Here is a 17,830-nt window from a genome sequence, read left to right as displayed (position 1 = left end):
AAGCACCTGTACTTTAGTATACAGAGCTTAAGAGTGGAGATAGTTTTGAAGACGCGATCACTGACAGCAACGAGTGAGGTCCCCGAGCAACAAGAGGAAACAGCTGGCAGTCAAGTTAAGATGCCTGGTGCCTCTGAGATACAGAAGCAAAATAGCCTCACTTTCATTGTGACCGCTGAGCTGAGACAGATAGATGAAAACAACACTGCAGAAATGTAAAAAAAAACAAAAAAAACCCAAAGAGCTACCAGAAGATTCCATTATGTTGATTTCACCTACCAAAAACAGAAGTCACAAAGGGCTAAAAGAGCATTTTGAGACATGTGCAAGAATAGATCTAACATCTTTCATGTCGTCATTCCAGAAATCGGTCTTTAACTTCATCCACCACTACTTCAATATTTAATGATATGTGTTGTATGAAAACAATGACATGGATTAAATAGTCCTTGGATTGCAGCAAAAAAGCCAAAACCGTTCAAATGGATACAAAAATAAAGAGACGAGAGACACTCTACACCTTTTTTAACCAAGCAAATAAGCTTTAAGCTCTGCATCCAACCCTTCATTTGACATGCTTTTAGGAATGCAGTAATAACTCAGTACTGAAGCTTTAAATGAGCTACACATGTACACCAACAACTACTTCATTCAAGACCTACAGGGAAATAAATAGTTATTTCAAACGCCATAAAAACAATTCTCCACAACTATGCACCGCCAGTTTCAGGATCAGCCTCACAACTTTTTAAGCATAATGCTAAGACTTGACTATTGCTGTCAGAAATGCTCATCAGAAGTATGAACAAGGGAGGGGTGTGTGAGGGAGAGTCCAGAGACAAGAGAAGGAGACAAGTTATCGTGATAGGAGGGTGCCGAAAACTAAGTGCTGAAGTGGGCTTCTTCTTCTTTATTGGTAGGTTTCGTGTTTACGCCTCAACCTCGAAGCCCATGCCGACTTTGTGTCCGCCGGCGTTGAAGTTCTTGCCATCAATGAGAGCTGAGAGGGTGACCTTAACACCTGCACAGACACAGTCATAACGTTGTAGATACACTTTCAATTTTAGACCTGTTCAAAAAAGTTGACATGGGGGCACGAGTATCAGTGCGTCTATCCTATCCTAACTATCCTGTATAAGTGTGTGGTGTAAATTTGAAAGCACATGGTTTGCCCCTTCTTGCTTGATCAAGATATTAACTCCTGAATTTCTTAGTCAAGGTTGCCCTCACAAGCTTCAAATTTTTGATCGACTGAAACGGGTTAAAATAAAAACATTTTGTACAACCAAAAAAGTTGTTATGCTGTGTAACATGTAAATAAAACAAAGTGCAATGACTTGCAAACATCATAAACTCATATTTTATTCACACTAGAACATTAAAAAAAACACAAACATTTCAAATGTTTAAATGTTTACATTTTACTATTTCATGAAAACTATTAGCTTTTAATTTGGTGGCAGCCATACATTTCAAAATAGCTGGGACAAGAGCAACAGGTCAATAACATGAGTATGGGGGTATGGGTATAAAGAGAGCATTTCAGAGAGCTAGAGTTTCTAAGAAGTAAAGATAGGGAGATATTTGAGTCTGCGGGAAAAAAAAGTTGATATTCAGAATATTTTTAGAATAATGTACTTTAATTTTACGTTAAGATGTAATATATAATTGTGAAGACTTTGAATATCTCAGGATCTAAAATGCACCATTAGTAGGGAAAGTTATATGGTTTTAGTAAACAGACAAGATCTTTTACAGGGAAGAGTGTTCATGGTTGAGACAGTGCTAAACTCAATACTGTATATGTTACAGGAACATGGCTTCATATTCGAAGATTCCAGCTGCTTAACTGGCCTGTCTGCAGTCTAGGCCTTAAACCATAGAAGCCATACCAAATTACTATTAGAGCTCGCCTACTGGTATTATACAGCTAATATATATATTGTTTAGTACTAAGCTTTGCGTGTTCCATATTCAGTTTTTCAGCAAAACTTGCTTGAGTCCATAAGAAAAGATTCATTCTTATATCAAGAGGAAGATTTTTTTTCAATAAATATTAATGTTAGCCCGCGACTTTGTTCCAGTTTTGAATTTTGGCCCACTGTGTATTTGAGTTTGACACCCCTGCCTTAAACCAACTAAAAATATTTGGTGCATCACAAACTGTTGTTTACTTAGAATCATATATGCAACAAGAATATGAAAACATTCCCCTCGCAAATGTCCAGCAACTGGTTTCCTCATTATCCAGATATTAACGCACTACTGTGTTACTGCCATCAAATTCATTATGACCTTTTTTTTTTCTTAGAATTTTTATTTAAACTTAGTTTAAACATGTGATTTTTTTTACTTTCTATTCTGAATAAAAATTCAGTTTGTGAGATTTGCAAGTCATGGATTTACATATTATATACCATTGTATTTTATGGTCTTTACCTTACAATATAAAAGCGCCTTGAGGCAACTGTTGTTGTAAATGGTGCGACATAAATAAAATTGAATAAAATTTTTAAACAACCAAGATCTTCCTGTGTAGGTTGGGAAAGTATTTTGCTGGGTGCCAATGGCACAGTCGAGGAAGGTAACCCACCTGGTCGAAGGCTCTGGGTGTAGCCTATTCCGATCAGACTGGCATTGTTCACTTTGGCCTGTAGGGGAAACATGACAGGGCGTCAGACACAACAGCACAACGGTTTGTGAGAATATGCTTCAGCAACAGTGCATGTGAATGTGAAGAGTCAGTCCTCACAGACAGAGAGGCATCTTTGTCCAGCTTGTATTTGGCAGCAATGCCGAAACGAGTGTTGTTGCTGCCAGCTGTCCAGGCCAGAGTAACCGCTGTCTCCAGCTCGTCATTTACCTTTTGGTAGATGGAGCCGCCAAACTCAGTCCCGTCATTACTGAGAGAGAACAGACATTTATTTACTTAAGCAAACAGAAGTCTATCCTGCAGACCAGTCTCCACATTATAAATTCATCCCTCTTTGTATTCAACTTATGACAACCCATAATGAAATTAGTTACTGATGCCCAAAAATGTGTTTTAGGTCACTGGGACAATTTGCCACTAAATTCAAATCAGTTCCAAGTGAACATTTCCATGAGAAAAGTCTGGTTCGAGATGGGAGGAGACACAAATCCTGTGGGGAAGTTGCTTTTGGGGTAGAAGGGTAGAGGGGTAGAAACAAATCAAGCCCAATATGCTTCCACCCAGCAGGTTTTTGTGCAGAGCTTTGTCTACAGCAACAGAAGTTAGATATGTGATGCCCATAATTTGAAAAGCAACAAAGCATCTTTACAAACTGTTTATGTACGTATGTAAAATCACTCACACATTGGTGTGAAGCTGGAAGTCCCCGGCCCTGTATCCGAGTGCAAAGTTGTTCTGAGCCAGTTTGGATTTGGCCGTATCAAAGGCCATCTGATAGCCTGCCAGCCAGCCTTCATAGCCCAACACAGCAGAAGCGTGGATAATGGGACCCTCAAAGTCAACATCGCAGCCAATATTCATATAGTCACGCTTGTAGCCAGTCTTGAGCTTGCCACTCTTCTTGCTGAAAAGTTGGTTAATCACAGTGATGAGCCATTAAAATACCAAAACCAATGACAACAATAAATTCCAACTTATCTGGAAACAATATGATGTACTGAATTCCCAGATCACACAGCTCCACTGCTGTTAAAACACTATTTAAACCACATGAATGAGCCACACTTTTGCATAAGCTGACATGTTCTGTTATTACTGTAAACACAATTCTAATTAGATTCTGACACAGACTGAGTAGGAAAGTCAAAAATATATTAGTAGAGAGGGAATGCTTTGATAAGGACATGCCAAGAGAAACAGAGTGGCCAATAAGTTAAAGGAAATATACGACACTGAGAAATCAGCTTATTCTTTGAGACTCTGTAGCGGTACATTACTATACATCAATGTGGATACAATAAGTAAGAATAACAACATTAATTTTTAGAGGCATTGAAGTACGCAGAAGAACTTTCAAATTTGAATATATTCGAGGTGTAGTTGTTAGATGTTACTAATAATTATAGGAACCTCTATGTGTGTCCATCTTTTGTCAGCACACAATAACATGTAAAGAGTGAGTGAGGTCAGCTGGATGAAAACTTCTCTTATCTGTTGTTCAATTGTTCTATCAGATTTGGAAAATATTAGTAAACTAAGTGTACAGCTTTTACTATATCGGTAGTTAAAGGTTTAAAAAGGAGGACTGAATTTGAGGCTAAAAGAAGTTTAAAGCCTGCAGCTAATTATTAACAAGGCAAGAGTGGAAAAAAGAGTCAGCACTCTGTTTATCCAGGATTGACCCAAAGTTAATACTGATTACATAACACAGTATAAGTCACACAAACTAATAAATTGAGTCTCACCCTGTGTTTGGTACAAAAGATGTATCCAAGCCAACTTTCAGTCCTTGAGCCAGCTATAGGTAAAGTAAAACTTGGAGTCAATAGTTTTTTTTTAGGAACATTTAAACAATTAAATCAGTTTCTTAACCACAAACACACACCTGGTCCTCCACAGTGACTTCAGTACCCAGGGTGTTATCTGTGTTCCACTTCTGGTTGACGCTCAGGCCTAGCTCCTTCATCTTGTACTTGGTCTCAAGGCTCCCTGAGGCCTTCCCTGTATCTGTGTTACTGGAGCCAGATGTGTTGAACTCCTGGTGAAGGACCAATCAGCAAAAAGCATGAGTGTGGAATGCAAAGTATTGTTGCGCAGATTGTTAAATTGTTGGATATCAAAATGGAAAAAGGAACTGAGACCAAATATAATTAGGCATGTCAAAAATACAGGGATAATCATCAGCATGTACTCTACATATTAAACAATACAGATACACTGACATAATAAGACAGTCTCACAGATGAATGCATGCAAGACACTAATGAGGCAGAAGACAAACAGAAAGTGAACACAAAAACAATGATAAACATGATGATTACAACAAAGTGATTATCTAAACTGCCACTGACAATAAGCACTAGAACACTTTTTTTTTAAACAAGAGTGCATGCTTAAAAACAAAGGAAAAAAGAGAACCTTGAAAAATATATGTAAGAATGCAATGTAATTTTCAGACAGTGGCTGTTGCTAGGGGCGGGTTTTAATAATTGATTCATCGATTAAAATCGATTCTGGCTTGGATAACGTGAAATCAATTCATTAAAATCCTGAATCGATTTTTTAATATATATTTATTTTGCCCGAAATGACAGAATCTCAGGGGAAATCTCACAAAATTTCAACAACCACCAAACAGCTAAGACAGTAAATGAGAGCAGGAACACGGATTCTGCACAAAGACGTAAACACACAGCAGGACCCGCGGATCAGAATCAGTGAGATGTGACTTTCTCACCTGACGGCACGGACACGGTCAGGGCTGAAAGCCGACAGCTCGCTGATTCTGATCTGTCGGCGGGTCCACGCTTTGTGTTTACGCCATTTTTGCGCCGATTCTAAAGCTGTTATTTTATCTCTCTCCAAACAATATTGACCGAACCAGCAGCAAAAGAAGATCCAAACTACGCTTCACATAAACATCGTCATGAATTCCCTCTGACTTTTCCTGTTTTGCTTCCACCACAATAAAATCACACTTCATGCACAGCTCTCTCTCCCTCTCTCTCTCTCTCTCTCTTTCTCTCTGTACTGTTTTCTGCATTATTCGCTTGCTTGTTACGCACAAGTCTACCGTTGTTTACAGCGCTGTCGGCCGCTGTTTTTTTCCCGTTTACATATTTCCGAAAAGAAAACCTAATTTCTGCTGTTCAATACTGAACAAATTTAAACTTTTTAAAATTATGCAAAATGCAAAACGCTTAGCCGTGTCTCTAATAAAACCGCTGTAACGTCAGAGGAACGTTCATGTGTTGGTTAATGGTTTTCTTTCGTTTTTGATGTACTGCAGAATATTTTTTATAAAATCCAGGCCAGGAAAACCTTCATGTTTTTCTGTGTTTTATCTTCAGCTACTTTGATACAAAGGCCTCTGCTGTGACGCTCACACCTTTGATAAAGTCTTGCGTGTGTCAGCTTCCTTTTTATAGATACAAAAATATGTAAATTTACTGATCTGAATTATAATATTTCTGACTGTCAAAATTTCCCATATTCAAATCTAATCAAATTGAATCGAATTGAATTGAATCGAATCGTGGATCGAATCGATTCGGGACCTTGTGAATCAGAATCGAATCGATCCTAGAAATCAGTGACGATACCCAGCCCTAGCTGTTGCCCTCACTTGCATTTATTAAAATAAGATTAGACTGCTTTTATGCATAGTGAAATGAGTAAGAACAGTGCCAAGTCATTAGAAAAACACAAATCCACCTCCCAATGTTAATAAGACATTTTTCTGTACTGGCATATCAACATCAGTCCTACCAGCAGAAATGTATTCTAGTTCCGATCACACCCATTCAAGTCAACAATGAAGATTCCACCAAATTCAACACAGCATGGTTCAGACATGTCTCAGAATTGGCTTTTAGCCTTGTGTCACTAAAATCACAATATCGTCAAAAATGTTACCGGATGCCAAGATGATTTTAGATTCCATTTAAGATCCCTCTAAATGTTACCGGATGTGTATAGAATAGAGATATATATACAGCTACCACACATGAATGCTGTAGCAAATGTAAACAATATTAAATGGACTGGCTCTTATACAACATGCCTCTTTAACCTATATTCATACAGGCACTTTTTTCTATACCTAAGTGCTTTCTGTGTAACATTGATCCAATTCTTTCATGTGATGGATGCATCACAAACCAACTTGGGATTCAGTACTTTGCCCAATGATACTTTGGCAGACTGGAGAAGGCAGAGATTGAACCACCAATAAAAAAAAAGTACTTTATAACAGTAGGTAAGGTCAGCTAATTAATCCATATCTTGAGCCTGAATTTAGCTGGCACTTTTCAATGTATTTTATAAGCTAACCCTCTGAGCTAACACAGATTTATACAGCACAACCAAATTACAGCTAGCTAGCTAACGGTATCTAGCTTGCCAACATCATTGCCAGTAAAATAATATCTGAAAGGTAATACGAGTTAGATAGTGTTCCAAATTACTTAAGGTAGCATTGTACAGAAATCTGTAATCTGTTAAAAAGTAATGCAACATGTGGCATTGTTTTTGTTTTGTTTTTTATTTCAAATTATATTTTCAAAGCAAATTGTATTTGATTTAAATTACAATCAGGGCTTTTCTCTATATAAATTATTTATTACAAAGTACATTTAAAGTGGTGCCCTGCTGATGATTTTTGTATCGACAAGTCTTTCAGTGTGTGCTAACGATAACTAATTTCATCTTACATGTCAAAGCAGAAAAAAAACCTGAGGTAATGATCAGATAAGCCATCACCACACACTATGTATGCATCGCAAAACAACATATGTATATGAATCAACAACATATCTTCGTGTGAAAATCTGTCAACGAACTGAGACAACGGCAGCACAGTTTCTGTGATTGTACTTCTGTGAGTCCAAAGAGAAATCTCAATTCAGACATAAATATAAGAAAAGTCAATGCAGTTGTATTAGAGACTGACTAATACATGCATCATGTTGTGACATAAAGGCCTTCATAGCACATGATGTCCAATAGGGCTGTGCGATATGACCAAAATCTCATATCCCGATATAAGAATTCTATCATCTGATAACGATATAAATCACAAAAATGTAACATTTTCTGTAAATTCTGTGAATCTCAGGCAGCTCGACTTGCGGGAAGTGTTTTCAGCTGGGCGTCGTGTACCTGGAGTCGAGTGTTTTAACCGATGCATGAAACGATACATTTTTATACATAAGTTGTAACAGCCGCCGTTTTCTTTGTGAGTATTTACTACACGGCGTGCTGCGGGGAAAAGCCTGTTCTAACGTTTGAGTCTAAGGTTTATTTTTTAGCACCTGGCGTCTTTTTTTTTTACTTCTCATCCGTAAACAATCTGCTCTTTCACGTGATTCAGTTTATTTTGAAAAGTCTCAAAAGGATCTTAAGCTTTATTGTGAAAGGTTTATGTGGAACATAAACAAGCGGACACGCGATGCTGTTACCATCGTTGTTGCTAACCAAAACGCATAAAAACAGGCGCTTGTCCGTCCATAGTGTGGTTATATTAAATATAAGCGAAAGAAAGAACTTTAAGAAATTAATATAGCCACTACAGTGACCATCAAAACGATGAAAAAATATTGCCATAAACAGTTTATTTTGCGACACCACAAAACAAACGATAGCGTAAAATGAAATGATTATATCGTCATCCAATATATATCGTTATACCGAACAGCCCTAATGTCCAAGTTAAAATGTTCTAAAAGCTTAGTCACCATTACTGAAGCTACCAAACAAACACAGACGCTGCTTCCATCTTTAACACACTCAGGTGACATTTTATGGCATTTAAGAAAGATTGTGTGACTAAGGGCCTCATCAATTACCTATTAACTGACCAGGAACAGCCCTAGTCATTTCCCTGGGTAACCTGGGTAACTGCAAACTGATCAGTGTCAAGTCATTCGATTCATCCTATAATACAGAACACGACAATCAAAGTTACTGAGCTATTTTGCTCTAGAGTAAAGGGTCTGTTGACAGAATAATGAAACAATGCCATTCAGATTTTTTTTTTAAATAGCTAGCTAGATAAAAGTGTAGTGCAGCCCTGCCACCCAATGCATCTTTTTGCTTTCTTCCCGTTTTTAAATTCCTCCAAGTCTCTTCTTGTATGTTTTCTCTCATACATATCTTATTACAATGATGGCTGTTTGGGGGTGGCTGTGACTCAGGAGGTAAAGGAAGATCGGTGCCTTGATTCCCGCCCAATTTATTCTCAAAGTATCCTTGGGAAATATACTTAACACCGAGTTGCCTCTGATGCATCCGCTGAAGTGGGAGTGTATGCGCAAATGTTAGACAAAGGGCTTGGATACAGAAAAAAGTGTGAATGACGCTTGAGTAAAAAGACATTTACCACTGAACATGTTCAAAGTTTCAAATAATGAGGACTGGTTGTTTACCAGTCCTCATTAGTCAGCACCCTGACTGCTCTAAACACTCGTTTTCAGAAGGTTTTTTTTTAAACTCTTGGCTAAGCATGATGTCAGCAGGGAAATATCCCTCACATGGTATTCTCAGGCACACAGCACTAGTGATGAGCACCGAAGCCCCACCCACCCACTGTTCAAACCTTTTCTGTTCAAAATGTAACCAATCAGTGGCTAAAAAAGGAGAGAAGCTAAAATGTCTCGTTTCCACCAGTGAAATAAAGACCAAGTAAAACATAAATACAGGACTATTTTGAGCAGTAAAGGTAGCACAAAAAATTTAAATATTGAGCCTGAAATTAATATAAAAGCTTAATAATATTCTTCTCCATTTTCTGGCATTTTATCAACCATACAACATACTGTTTGGTCAGGTATAATATTGCAAAAATAATGTAAAGGAGTACAACCCAAAGTAAAGACAATCTCCATAAAGAAATGGAAATAGTATAAATGAGTGTGAAGAGAGAGAAAATCATTTTTTCATGCTTTATGAATATTATAAAGACAAAAAACAATTTAACCACAATAACAACTGAAAAAATGACTTGTAATTGAACAAAGGTTTAGGTAAGTTAACAGAACAGAAATCCATGGAAACTTGTTCTGAGTTACACAGACAGACAGAGCAGTCAGCTCTGACACCGATCTTACCATCTACATTAGAGAGCGAGCAGTCCAGGGCAGCAGCGTGGAGACAGAGCAAGGGTTAGGAAAGGTGACCAGAGAGACAGATAAGCCACAAATGCACACCTGCAGGCCTGTCATGTTTCTCAAGAACAGAGAGCACATTAAGCCAAGCAGGTCGACATCAGCGCCATTCGTCCACCTGAGATGTTTTTACACATGAACTCAACAGACATGTTCTCACTAATGGAAATAACTCTGTTTGGTTAAGGTGAGGGTCACCTGAAGGAAGCAGCACAGACAGTATATGACATTCAGTCACTTGTTATGAATTATCTAAACAACCACCTATCAAATTGCCACACAGAGATTTAATGTCCAGTCTGTCTGGACTTCTGCCTTCGTGCAGGCAGCTCTGCTGGGTAATGTCTAAAGAGTTCAGAGGTATAGTTCATGTGTGAAAACAGCTTTAAATCCCTTTCAGCTCCGAGTCACAGCAGGAGTCCAGTTACTGTAATTAAATAAGGCATTGAGCATGAGAGGGTACCTGTGCAGCAGGATTTGGAGGTTAGAGATTGGCATGAAAAGGCAAAGGAAAAGTGAAGAATAAAGAAAGAACATGAAAAGAAAAAAGTGTTCTCACCACTCCGCTTTGTGATTTGGTCTTGAGGTCCAGCTTCACAACACCAAAGCCTGATTGATTACAAAATATGAGTTAATAGTTATTATGTGCAAAACAAATCAGAGACAGGAAGGTTTAAAAAGGCATAATTTAACATTTTTAGATAGATTTCCTCCACAAAGGTGGTTTATTATTAAAGACTAATGATGATGTTACAGCTAGTCTGACGTTGTGGTCAGACTAGCTGTAACATCATTTTAAAATGTTAAACGAGCAACAGACGAGCTTGTAAACCTTCCTTTGTGGTTTCCTACACAGACTTTACTTGGACAGGCTGTCCAGGTATGCTGGCGGGCACCCAATTTATTTACTAAAAGACAAGTTGATTTCTTTTGTTTTTTAAAATTCAATCACTGCTTACCAGTTACATCTGCTCATTCTCAAGTGTTTCACCACATTCGAGGTGCTGCTCTGATAGTTCTTTAGAGACTCTTGTCTGTTGTTAGATTTATACGATTTATATACTCCATGAATTCATACATAAATTATATATTTTTTGTACATACTGGTATCTCCTTCAAAAAACAAACATGTACCTTATATGTACAAAACTGTAATTTCAACTTTCAAAAAATGAGTATCTAATGTCTGAAATTATATCCAGACTTTTAGTTTTGTTCACATCAGTGTATTTATTAAATGTGTAGTGTGGATAAGAAGCACACAGAATAAGTTGTACTTTAGGAATTCCCCACAGTTAATAATTTACTCCTAAGCTTAAAACAGTGCTCACCATATCCCTTGCTGAATATATCTTTGGCAGCCTTGCCCAGGTCTGAGTATGCTGGAGGGACAGCCATTGTGCTGGAGAAAATAAAGGCAGATGTTTCTTTTGTCAAATTTGAAACTTCACAATATCTTTATTCTACACAAGTGTTTAAAGGCTTAGCAGTAAAAACTCATCTTTAGAAACAGGGTATGACCATCCATGTTGTTCATCAATTGGTTATACTGCTCAGTTAAGTGCTCATACTTTATGAGCACTTAACAAAAGTTAAAGTCTCAGTGGTTTTTGTATATAGTCACAGGTTACTTCACTAGATATACATATTCAGCTGCTTTTTAACAAAAATATCTAATCAGCCAATAACAAGGCTACTGCATTAAGGCATGGGTATAAACGTGGTCATGACCTGCTAAAGTTTAAACTGAGAACAGAGAATGTTTGCAGAGCATGTCCGAAACAGAGAAACTATCCAGTGAGCAGCAGTTCTCCATGAAAATGCCTTGATGCAAGAAGTCAGAGCACAATGGTCAGACTGCTTAAAGCTGACAGGAATGCAACAGTAACTCAAATAACCACTCATCACAACTAAGGTATGCATGTTGAACCATGAAGCACATGAGTTGCAGCAGCAGAAGACCACCTGTCAGCCAAGGACTGGAAACAGGTTCCATCAAGATCACAAGCCATTCTCAAACTGGGTTCTTGAACATGATAATGATTTTCATTGTACTTCATTCTTCACTGTCTCTACAGTCACCAGAACCTTTTTGAAAGTTGCTGACGTTTGAGGTTTTTTGCTGAAGTCCCCATTTTGTTAGGATGGACTCCCGTGTACCTACTGAATGCAATAACTGCCTGTACCTGATTAAACAGTCGGGTTACCTATTGACATCCAGCAGAAGGGAACAAGCTGTTCTTTGATAGACTCCTTTTAAGCAAACAACAGTATTCAGGCAGAAACTGGTGTACTTTGGTTAAGCAAGAAGAGCCACCAAGCAATGCACTGAGTCAGGAAGGTCCAAAAAACCTCAAGCAGAAAACTGTTACAATGCCCAATCCATTAGGTTCAACTCTATGCTGTTCTGTGTTTAATACACCACCAGTCAGCGGTTACGACCTGGAGAGCTACAGTGGTTTCACATGGGATTCACAAGCTGCACTAACACCTGGGTTAACTGCTCTGTTCTGTATCTCTTTTTCCTCGTGATCTCAAGAGCTTTGACAGACAATATAAGAATGAACCATAACTTGTACATGAACATCTACAGCGCAATACAGGACCAAATAACAAAGCTAAGCTGTGTTTTACACAGTGTCAACCTAATAGAAGCTACGCCAATGTTAAAACCACAACTAACATGTCCACTTGGATTCAAACCAGTTTCCAGGAAAAATAAGAATTTAAACAGTTGCCACAGTGAACATGAATCAAGTTCTGCTGCATTTTGGTTGTTGTGAGATGCATGCCATTGATGATTACAAAGTGTTAAAGTGAGTAAGCCTTTGATAATTAGTATGCAGGGTGCAAACAGCAAAGTGGCAGCAGTTTGTAGGCAATTCCCTCTAGCTACTGTACGCCAAGAGCTCTTTCTTGCGTATTTGTAATGGTCTTCTACTAAATCATATACTGTGGTAAAGCGAGTTGACTTTAGTTCTGACAGCAGTACTGTAATTATCAGGTTCTACCTCTGGCTCTCTCTTACTCTCATTATATTTGATGAAACATCTGCTGTTATTACTGCACTTATGTTAACCTACCCTACCTACCTACTATGTTGTTATTATATTATATTATAGGAAACCACTGCACACACGTTTGGGTGTGTGTGTGTGGGACAAGATATGCACTCACAGTAAGAGCAAGGAAATGAGAAACTAGCGCTACTGTACTGATGACTGATGTAACTCTAAATAGACTCACACGGAGCTCTAAACGAGACATGTGCAAAATAATTTGGTAAATAAGATAAAGCCACATTTCCATATATTTGTACACGCGCGCTAACTCATGAACCGGCTACGATTGCTGTATGAAGAACAAAAAACTCAATGTGGGGTAGCATACAAAACGGGGGCTCCGTGTTTCTTTCTCTACTGAATATACTGCCGTTATAATCGGACTATTACTTTATGTGTACAAGCAGCTGGTATAGATAAGTTCCCAAGTGACCAATGCTAAACAACAGCTCGTTCTGCTCATCGCAAACGTTCAGTGCTGCATCTCTTAGTTGGGACAAAGGATAGCAGATGGCCGGGAGGAAGGCGTGTAGGGGGTTTGACAGTCAGTTAGCTGGTTGCTGTCTAAGCTGCACTGACACACTAACAAGCAAAAGAATATGATAGTTGCAAGCATATTAGTGACACCCTACTCCTTTCCCAAACACACACACACGCACGCACACTTTTATATCCAGCTAAACAGAAACCCCACTGGTACGGCTGCTAAATCCGTGCCTAGCTTGACCGTTCTGTGTCGCTGCAATGGAGCTCTAGAAACCAATGAACCAAAGGATTTAACTGTGCACTGCAAAGCTAAACATCATTACATAACAGATACCGTTAGCTATACCGTTACAACATGCTAGCTGGACATCTAACCTTGGAGATAAACGCACAATTCTCAAAGAAGCAACAGCAGATATAAATAGCTACGCAGGGGTTATAAAGATCAGCGATATGTTTAACATTTATCAGCACTGTTACCGATGCAGCAAAGGTATTTGCAAAAGGAGTCTGCACAGCCCGGAGCGTCCCTGCCGTGATGCGGTGGAGTGAATTGACAGCTAACCTAGCTTGAAAATGCCACGGGGACAGGGCACAATGAAGGAGATCTATCATGGCGCATGCGCGCTATCGACTAGAAGCGAACAAAGAGGTATTATAAGAGCAAGAGATATATCAGAGACACTGTTAATGGGAGGCAATAAACGTTTATTAGAACACAGAGGCGGATATATCAACAACGTGCCTTATTCGTGGACGCTTAGTCTTGGGACATTAATGCAGCTTTCAGACTGTCAGTCACATTTACTGTATCTTACTGTAGATAGATACACTGTGTGTCCAGGAGACGTGGCAGAAAGGAAGCAAGGCCTTCCCTTCCACCTGGGAAGAGAAATGGAGCAGAGGTAGTTTTGAAGGAAGAGAAGGCATGAGGCATGAGTTTGAAGCTGGAAATTCAATTCAATTCAATTCAATTCAATTTTATTTATATAGCGCCAAATCACAACAAAAGTCGCCTCAAGGCGCTTCATAGATACAGAGAAAAATCCAACAATCATATGACCCCCTATGAGCAAGCACTTTGGCGACAGTGGGAAGGAAAAACTCCCTTTTAACAGGAAGAAACCTCCAGCAGAACCAGGCTCAGGGAGGGGCGGCCATCTGCTGCGACCGGTTGGGGTGAGAGAAGGAAGACAGGATAAAGACATGCTGTGGAAGAGAGACAGAGGTTAATAACAGATATGATTCAATGCAGAGAAGTCTATTAATACATAGTGAGTGAGAAAGGTGACTGGAAAGGAAAAACGCAATGCATCATGGGAATCCCCCGGCAGCCTACGTCTATTGCAGCATAACTAAGGGAGGATTCAGGGTCACCTGGTCCAGCCCTAACTATATGCTTTAGCAAAAAGGAAAGTTTTAAGCCTAATCTTAAAAGTAGAGATAGTGTCTGTCTCCCGAAATCAAAGGGGTGATGTAAAATGTTGTCAATCCATATATCCCAGAGGTTGGAAGAGAAAGAAGAGAAAGAGGAATTTAGTAAGTTAGACGAAATGGTTCAGAGTATCCCAAGGATAGATAGGTTGGTGACTGGAACAGACTTGGATGGAATGGAAATGTATGTGAACGGAAGACATGTGATGAGGATGGGTTGGGTAGGGGTGGTGTTAAAGAGAGAAATGCAGGGCAGATGGTAGTGGATTCTGGAAAAAGAATGAAAATAGCTGTGGTGAACACAAAGTTAAAAAATAGGAGGGAACATAGGGTGAGGTATAAGAGTGGAGAAATGACTTATCATTTCTTCCTTACTGGCAGCCCCATCTTCAATATCCTGTTGTTAAGTATGGAAGACAATGAATGTGGAAACATCAGTCGTCATACAGTTCTTGTGCTTTTGGACATATATTCTCATCATTTTCTTTTATGTGCTGTTATCTGAAATAAAACTGAATTACCCTGATATATCAGCTTGTAAAGAGATTGTGAGGAAAGAACCACTGTGAGTTTTGGTGTTGAAGAAATGGCAGTTGAAATTGAACTCATGTAATACCACTTTTTAATGGATTTTAAATGCTATTTCTATAGAACCCTTGTGCTTAAACTGAGCACTCAAAGCATATTTTCCTATAAGCCTCAGTCACCCAAGCAGACATCAGACATTCATTCAAGGATTTTTCTCTATACCTAAGCACTTTGTCTAATCTTCATGCTGTGGGATTATAATATTATTTTATGCCATGTTAGACCCCTAATTAAAGATTGTGAATTATTATGTAGTTTTAGTTTGCATTATTCTCCTGAATTAGAAGAAGGTGATAACTATTACATTTGGTAAACTGATTTGCATTACATTAGACTGCTGATTTATTGTGAATGAATGATATTGTTTTATGATGCATTATACTGCTGAGTTATAAGAAATACTGTTCGCAGAAAGTCATCGCCTTATTTGTCTGATTAGAAGAGAACAGAACATACTGGAGAGGTTTTCTGCCCCATCTCAGCAGGAGCAGATAAACAGGGAGCCAAGGTCGTAGCTTAGGCGCTGTGTGAAAGAAAGAATGTGAATGTTTAGGCTTTTATGATTAGGTGGGGGCCACTAGAGGCTATAAGAGTTTGATCAATGCTCCACCATTTTGAGATCTGATGCTGTCTGCGCACAATGTCCATCTCCCACACGTGTATTCATTAAATCATCGTTTGACTCAACCCGGCCGGACCAGTGTTGTTATTTTGGTTTTCCTCTTGTATCCATCCCCAATATTTGAATCCGTGACAGTTTGGGGGCTCAATGCTCCACCATTTTGAGATCTGATGCTGTCTGTGTACAGTGTCCATCTCCCACGCGTGTATTCATTAAATCATCGTTTGACTCAACCCGGCCGGACCAGTGTTGTTATTTTGGTTTTCCTCTTGTATCCATTCCGATAGATATTTGAATCCGTGACAATGCACATTCCGATAGATGGCAACTTGGGATTTAGTGGTTTCCTTAAGGACATTTCGACATATAGACTGGAGTAGCTGGGGAACTGACCCATCAACCTTCAGTTTGATAGATGACCAATTCTACTGGTATAGTGAGACAATGCAACTTTTATTTAAACACTCAAAAGAACATTTGTCTATCTCTGGGACCAGCACTCCAATACAGGAAGTCTGGATCCGCTCTCTAACTAATCCTAATCTCTGATCCTATGAGTATTACCCAGTCGGCAATACAGAGCTTAAATGGGGCAGATGGTTGAGGGGACTCGCTCAGTTCTAATTGCCTCAAAAGTCATCCAGGTGTCTACCCTGCCTCCACAATTTAAAAACCAGACTCTGAGTAGTTTTACATGCCCGGTCAGTATCTTACCAGCCACACCAATTCCGACAACTGCCCTGTAGATTAGTGCACTTGGTAACTAACTGTGTTAAATATAACAGGTTGGAAAACTAAGCTCCAAGGGTCAGTTACTTTTAAAGGGCTGGAGTAACCTGTACGAGCTATTTATACTAATGGAGATTAATACTCAGGTTTTAACCTTTACTGTTTCACAAAGGGTTAAAAAGGGAATGTCCACTCCTTAGATTTTTTTTTATTAGAACAATTTAGCAGGAACAAATCAAAGGGGAATCAAATCATCTGAATTATACTTATTTAATGAACCTACTCTGAGCTAATGCTAACTTTTGTCTGATCTTTGTGAGGAGAAAAGTTGGAGAGAACAGGCACATCCAGATGTGAAGTTGTGCTTATCTCTGTGCTCTGTGAAGTCCTCTTGATTCTATAATATAACACGGCAAAAATGAGCAGAGGAAAAGGCAAAAAATACAAGACCAATTTGCAGGTTAATAGTTTGGGCAGCTGTTAAATCCTCTGGCGTCTCTGCAGCACTTTTCGGCCGTGAACATCTTACAAAGGGCAGAAATCTTCATCTCATCTGCACAAAATTTTTATACCCGGTCATCCCTTCTCTTTCTGGACATCACATTTTCTGAGATGACATCTGGCCTCACCCAATCTGACATCCATATACTGTTGTTGACTACTAATCACCCGGTGTCCAGTCACACCTTATCATCCTCTCTCTGACTTTTCCACATGCATGATTTAAAGCAAAGTTTAAACTTTAAAATCACTTAATTATATTTTCTTCTTTGCTTTGTTATTCTTTGTGTTGAAAATTCTATTACATATGAACATTCTATCAAATATAAATACACTTCACTTCATGTTTCATTCGGTTTATGTAATTTTATTTCAATTAGCTTAATCTCATATGTACATCCATTTTTAGCAAATCCCTTTTTAATTCAAATACAAAGGAATACTTTCTCTCACTTCAAACTCAGTGTTTATTGATCACACTATACTCAGTACAATTTCTTTTATCAAATCAGTCATGTTAAAATCAGATATTCTTTTAGATCAGTGGCTCTTCAGCTTTGCTCCCTCCCTCCCTCCCTCACTCACTCACTCA

General features: G+C 38.7%; 1 protein-coding gene across 1 annotated transcript; it reads right to left on the bottom strand.

Moving 5' to 3' along the window:
* Positions 1–196: 196 nt before the first annotated feature.
* LOC146513868 (non-selective voltage-gated ion channel VDAC2) lies at positions 197–13,985 on the bottom strand. The gene is made up of 9 exons (XM_085167663.1): positions 13,845–13,985; positions 11,148–11,218; positions 10,376–10,425; positions 4,539–4,691; positions 4,399–4,451; positions 3,336–3,557; positions 2,753–2,903; positions 2,594–2,651; positions 197–1,021 (listed from the first exon to the last, which is right to left on the bottom strand). Exons 2-9 carry the CDS (start codon positions 11,212–11,214, stop codon positions 930–932), a joined length of 846 nt encoding a protein of 281 aa, XP_085023789.1. The 5' UTR covers positions 11,215–11,218; positions 13,845–13,985; the 3' UTR covers positions 197–929.
* Between the last annotated feature and the right edge of the window lie 3,845 nt (positions 13,986–17,830).

Source organism: Neolamprologus multifasciatus, chromosome 7 (genome assembly GCF_963576455.1).
Source record: "Neolamprologus multifasciatus chromosome 7, fNeoMul1.2, whole genome shotgun sequence".
Taxonomy (NCBI): Eukaryota; Metazoa; Chordata; class Actinopteri; order Cichliformes; family Cichlidae; genus Neolamprologus; species Neolamprologus multifasciatus.
The sequence above is the reverse complement of the archived record's forward strand: the minus strand, read 5'-3'. Positions and strand labels throughout refer to the sequence as shown.

Excerpts from the sequence above, each read along its gene's own strand:
- LOC146513868 (XM_085167663.1), bottom strand. The coding sequence starts at position 11,214 with ATGGCTGTCCCTCCAGCATACTCAGACCTGGGCAAGGCTGCCAAAGAT. Across the intron at positions 2,904-3,335 it reads TTCCAGCTTCACACCAATGT|TAATGACGGGACTGAGTTTG; the intron begins GTGAGTGATTTT and ends GTTCTCTCTCAG. Across the intron at positions 2,652-2,752 it reads ACAAAGATGCCTCTCTGTCT|GCCAAAGTGAACAATGCCAG; the intron begins GTGAGGACTGAC and ends TTTCCCCTACAG.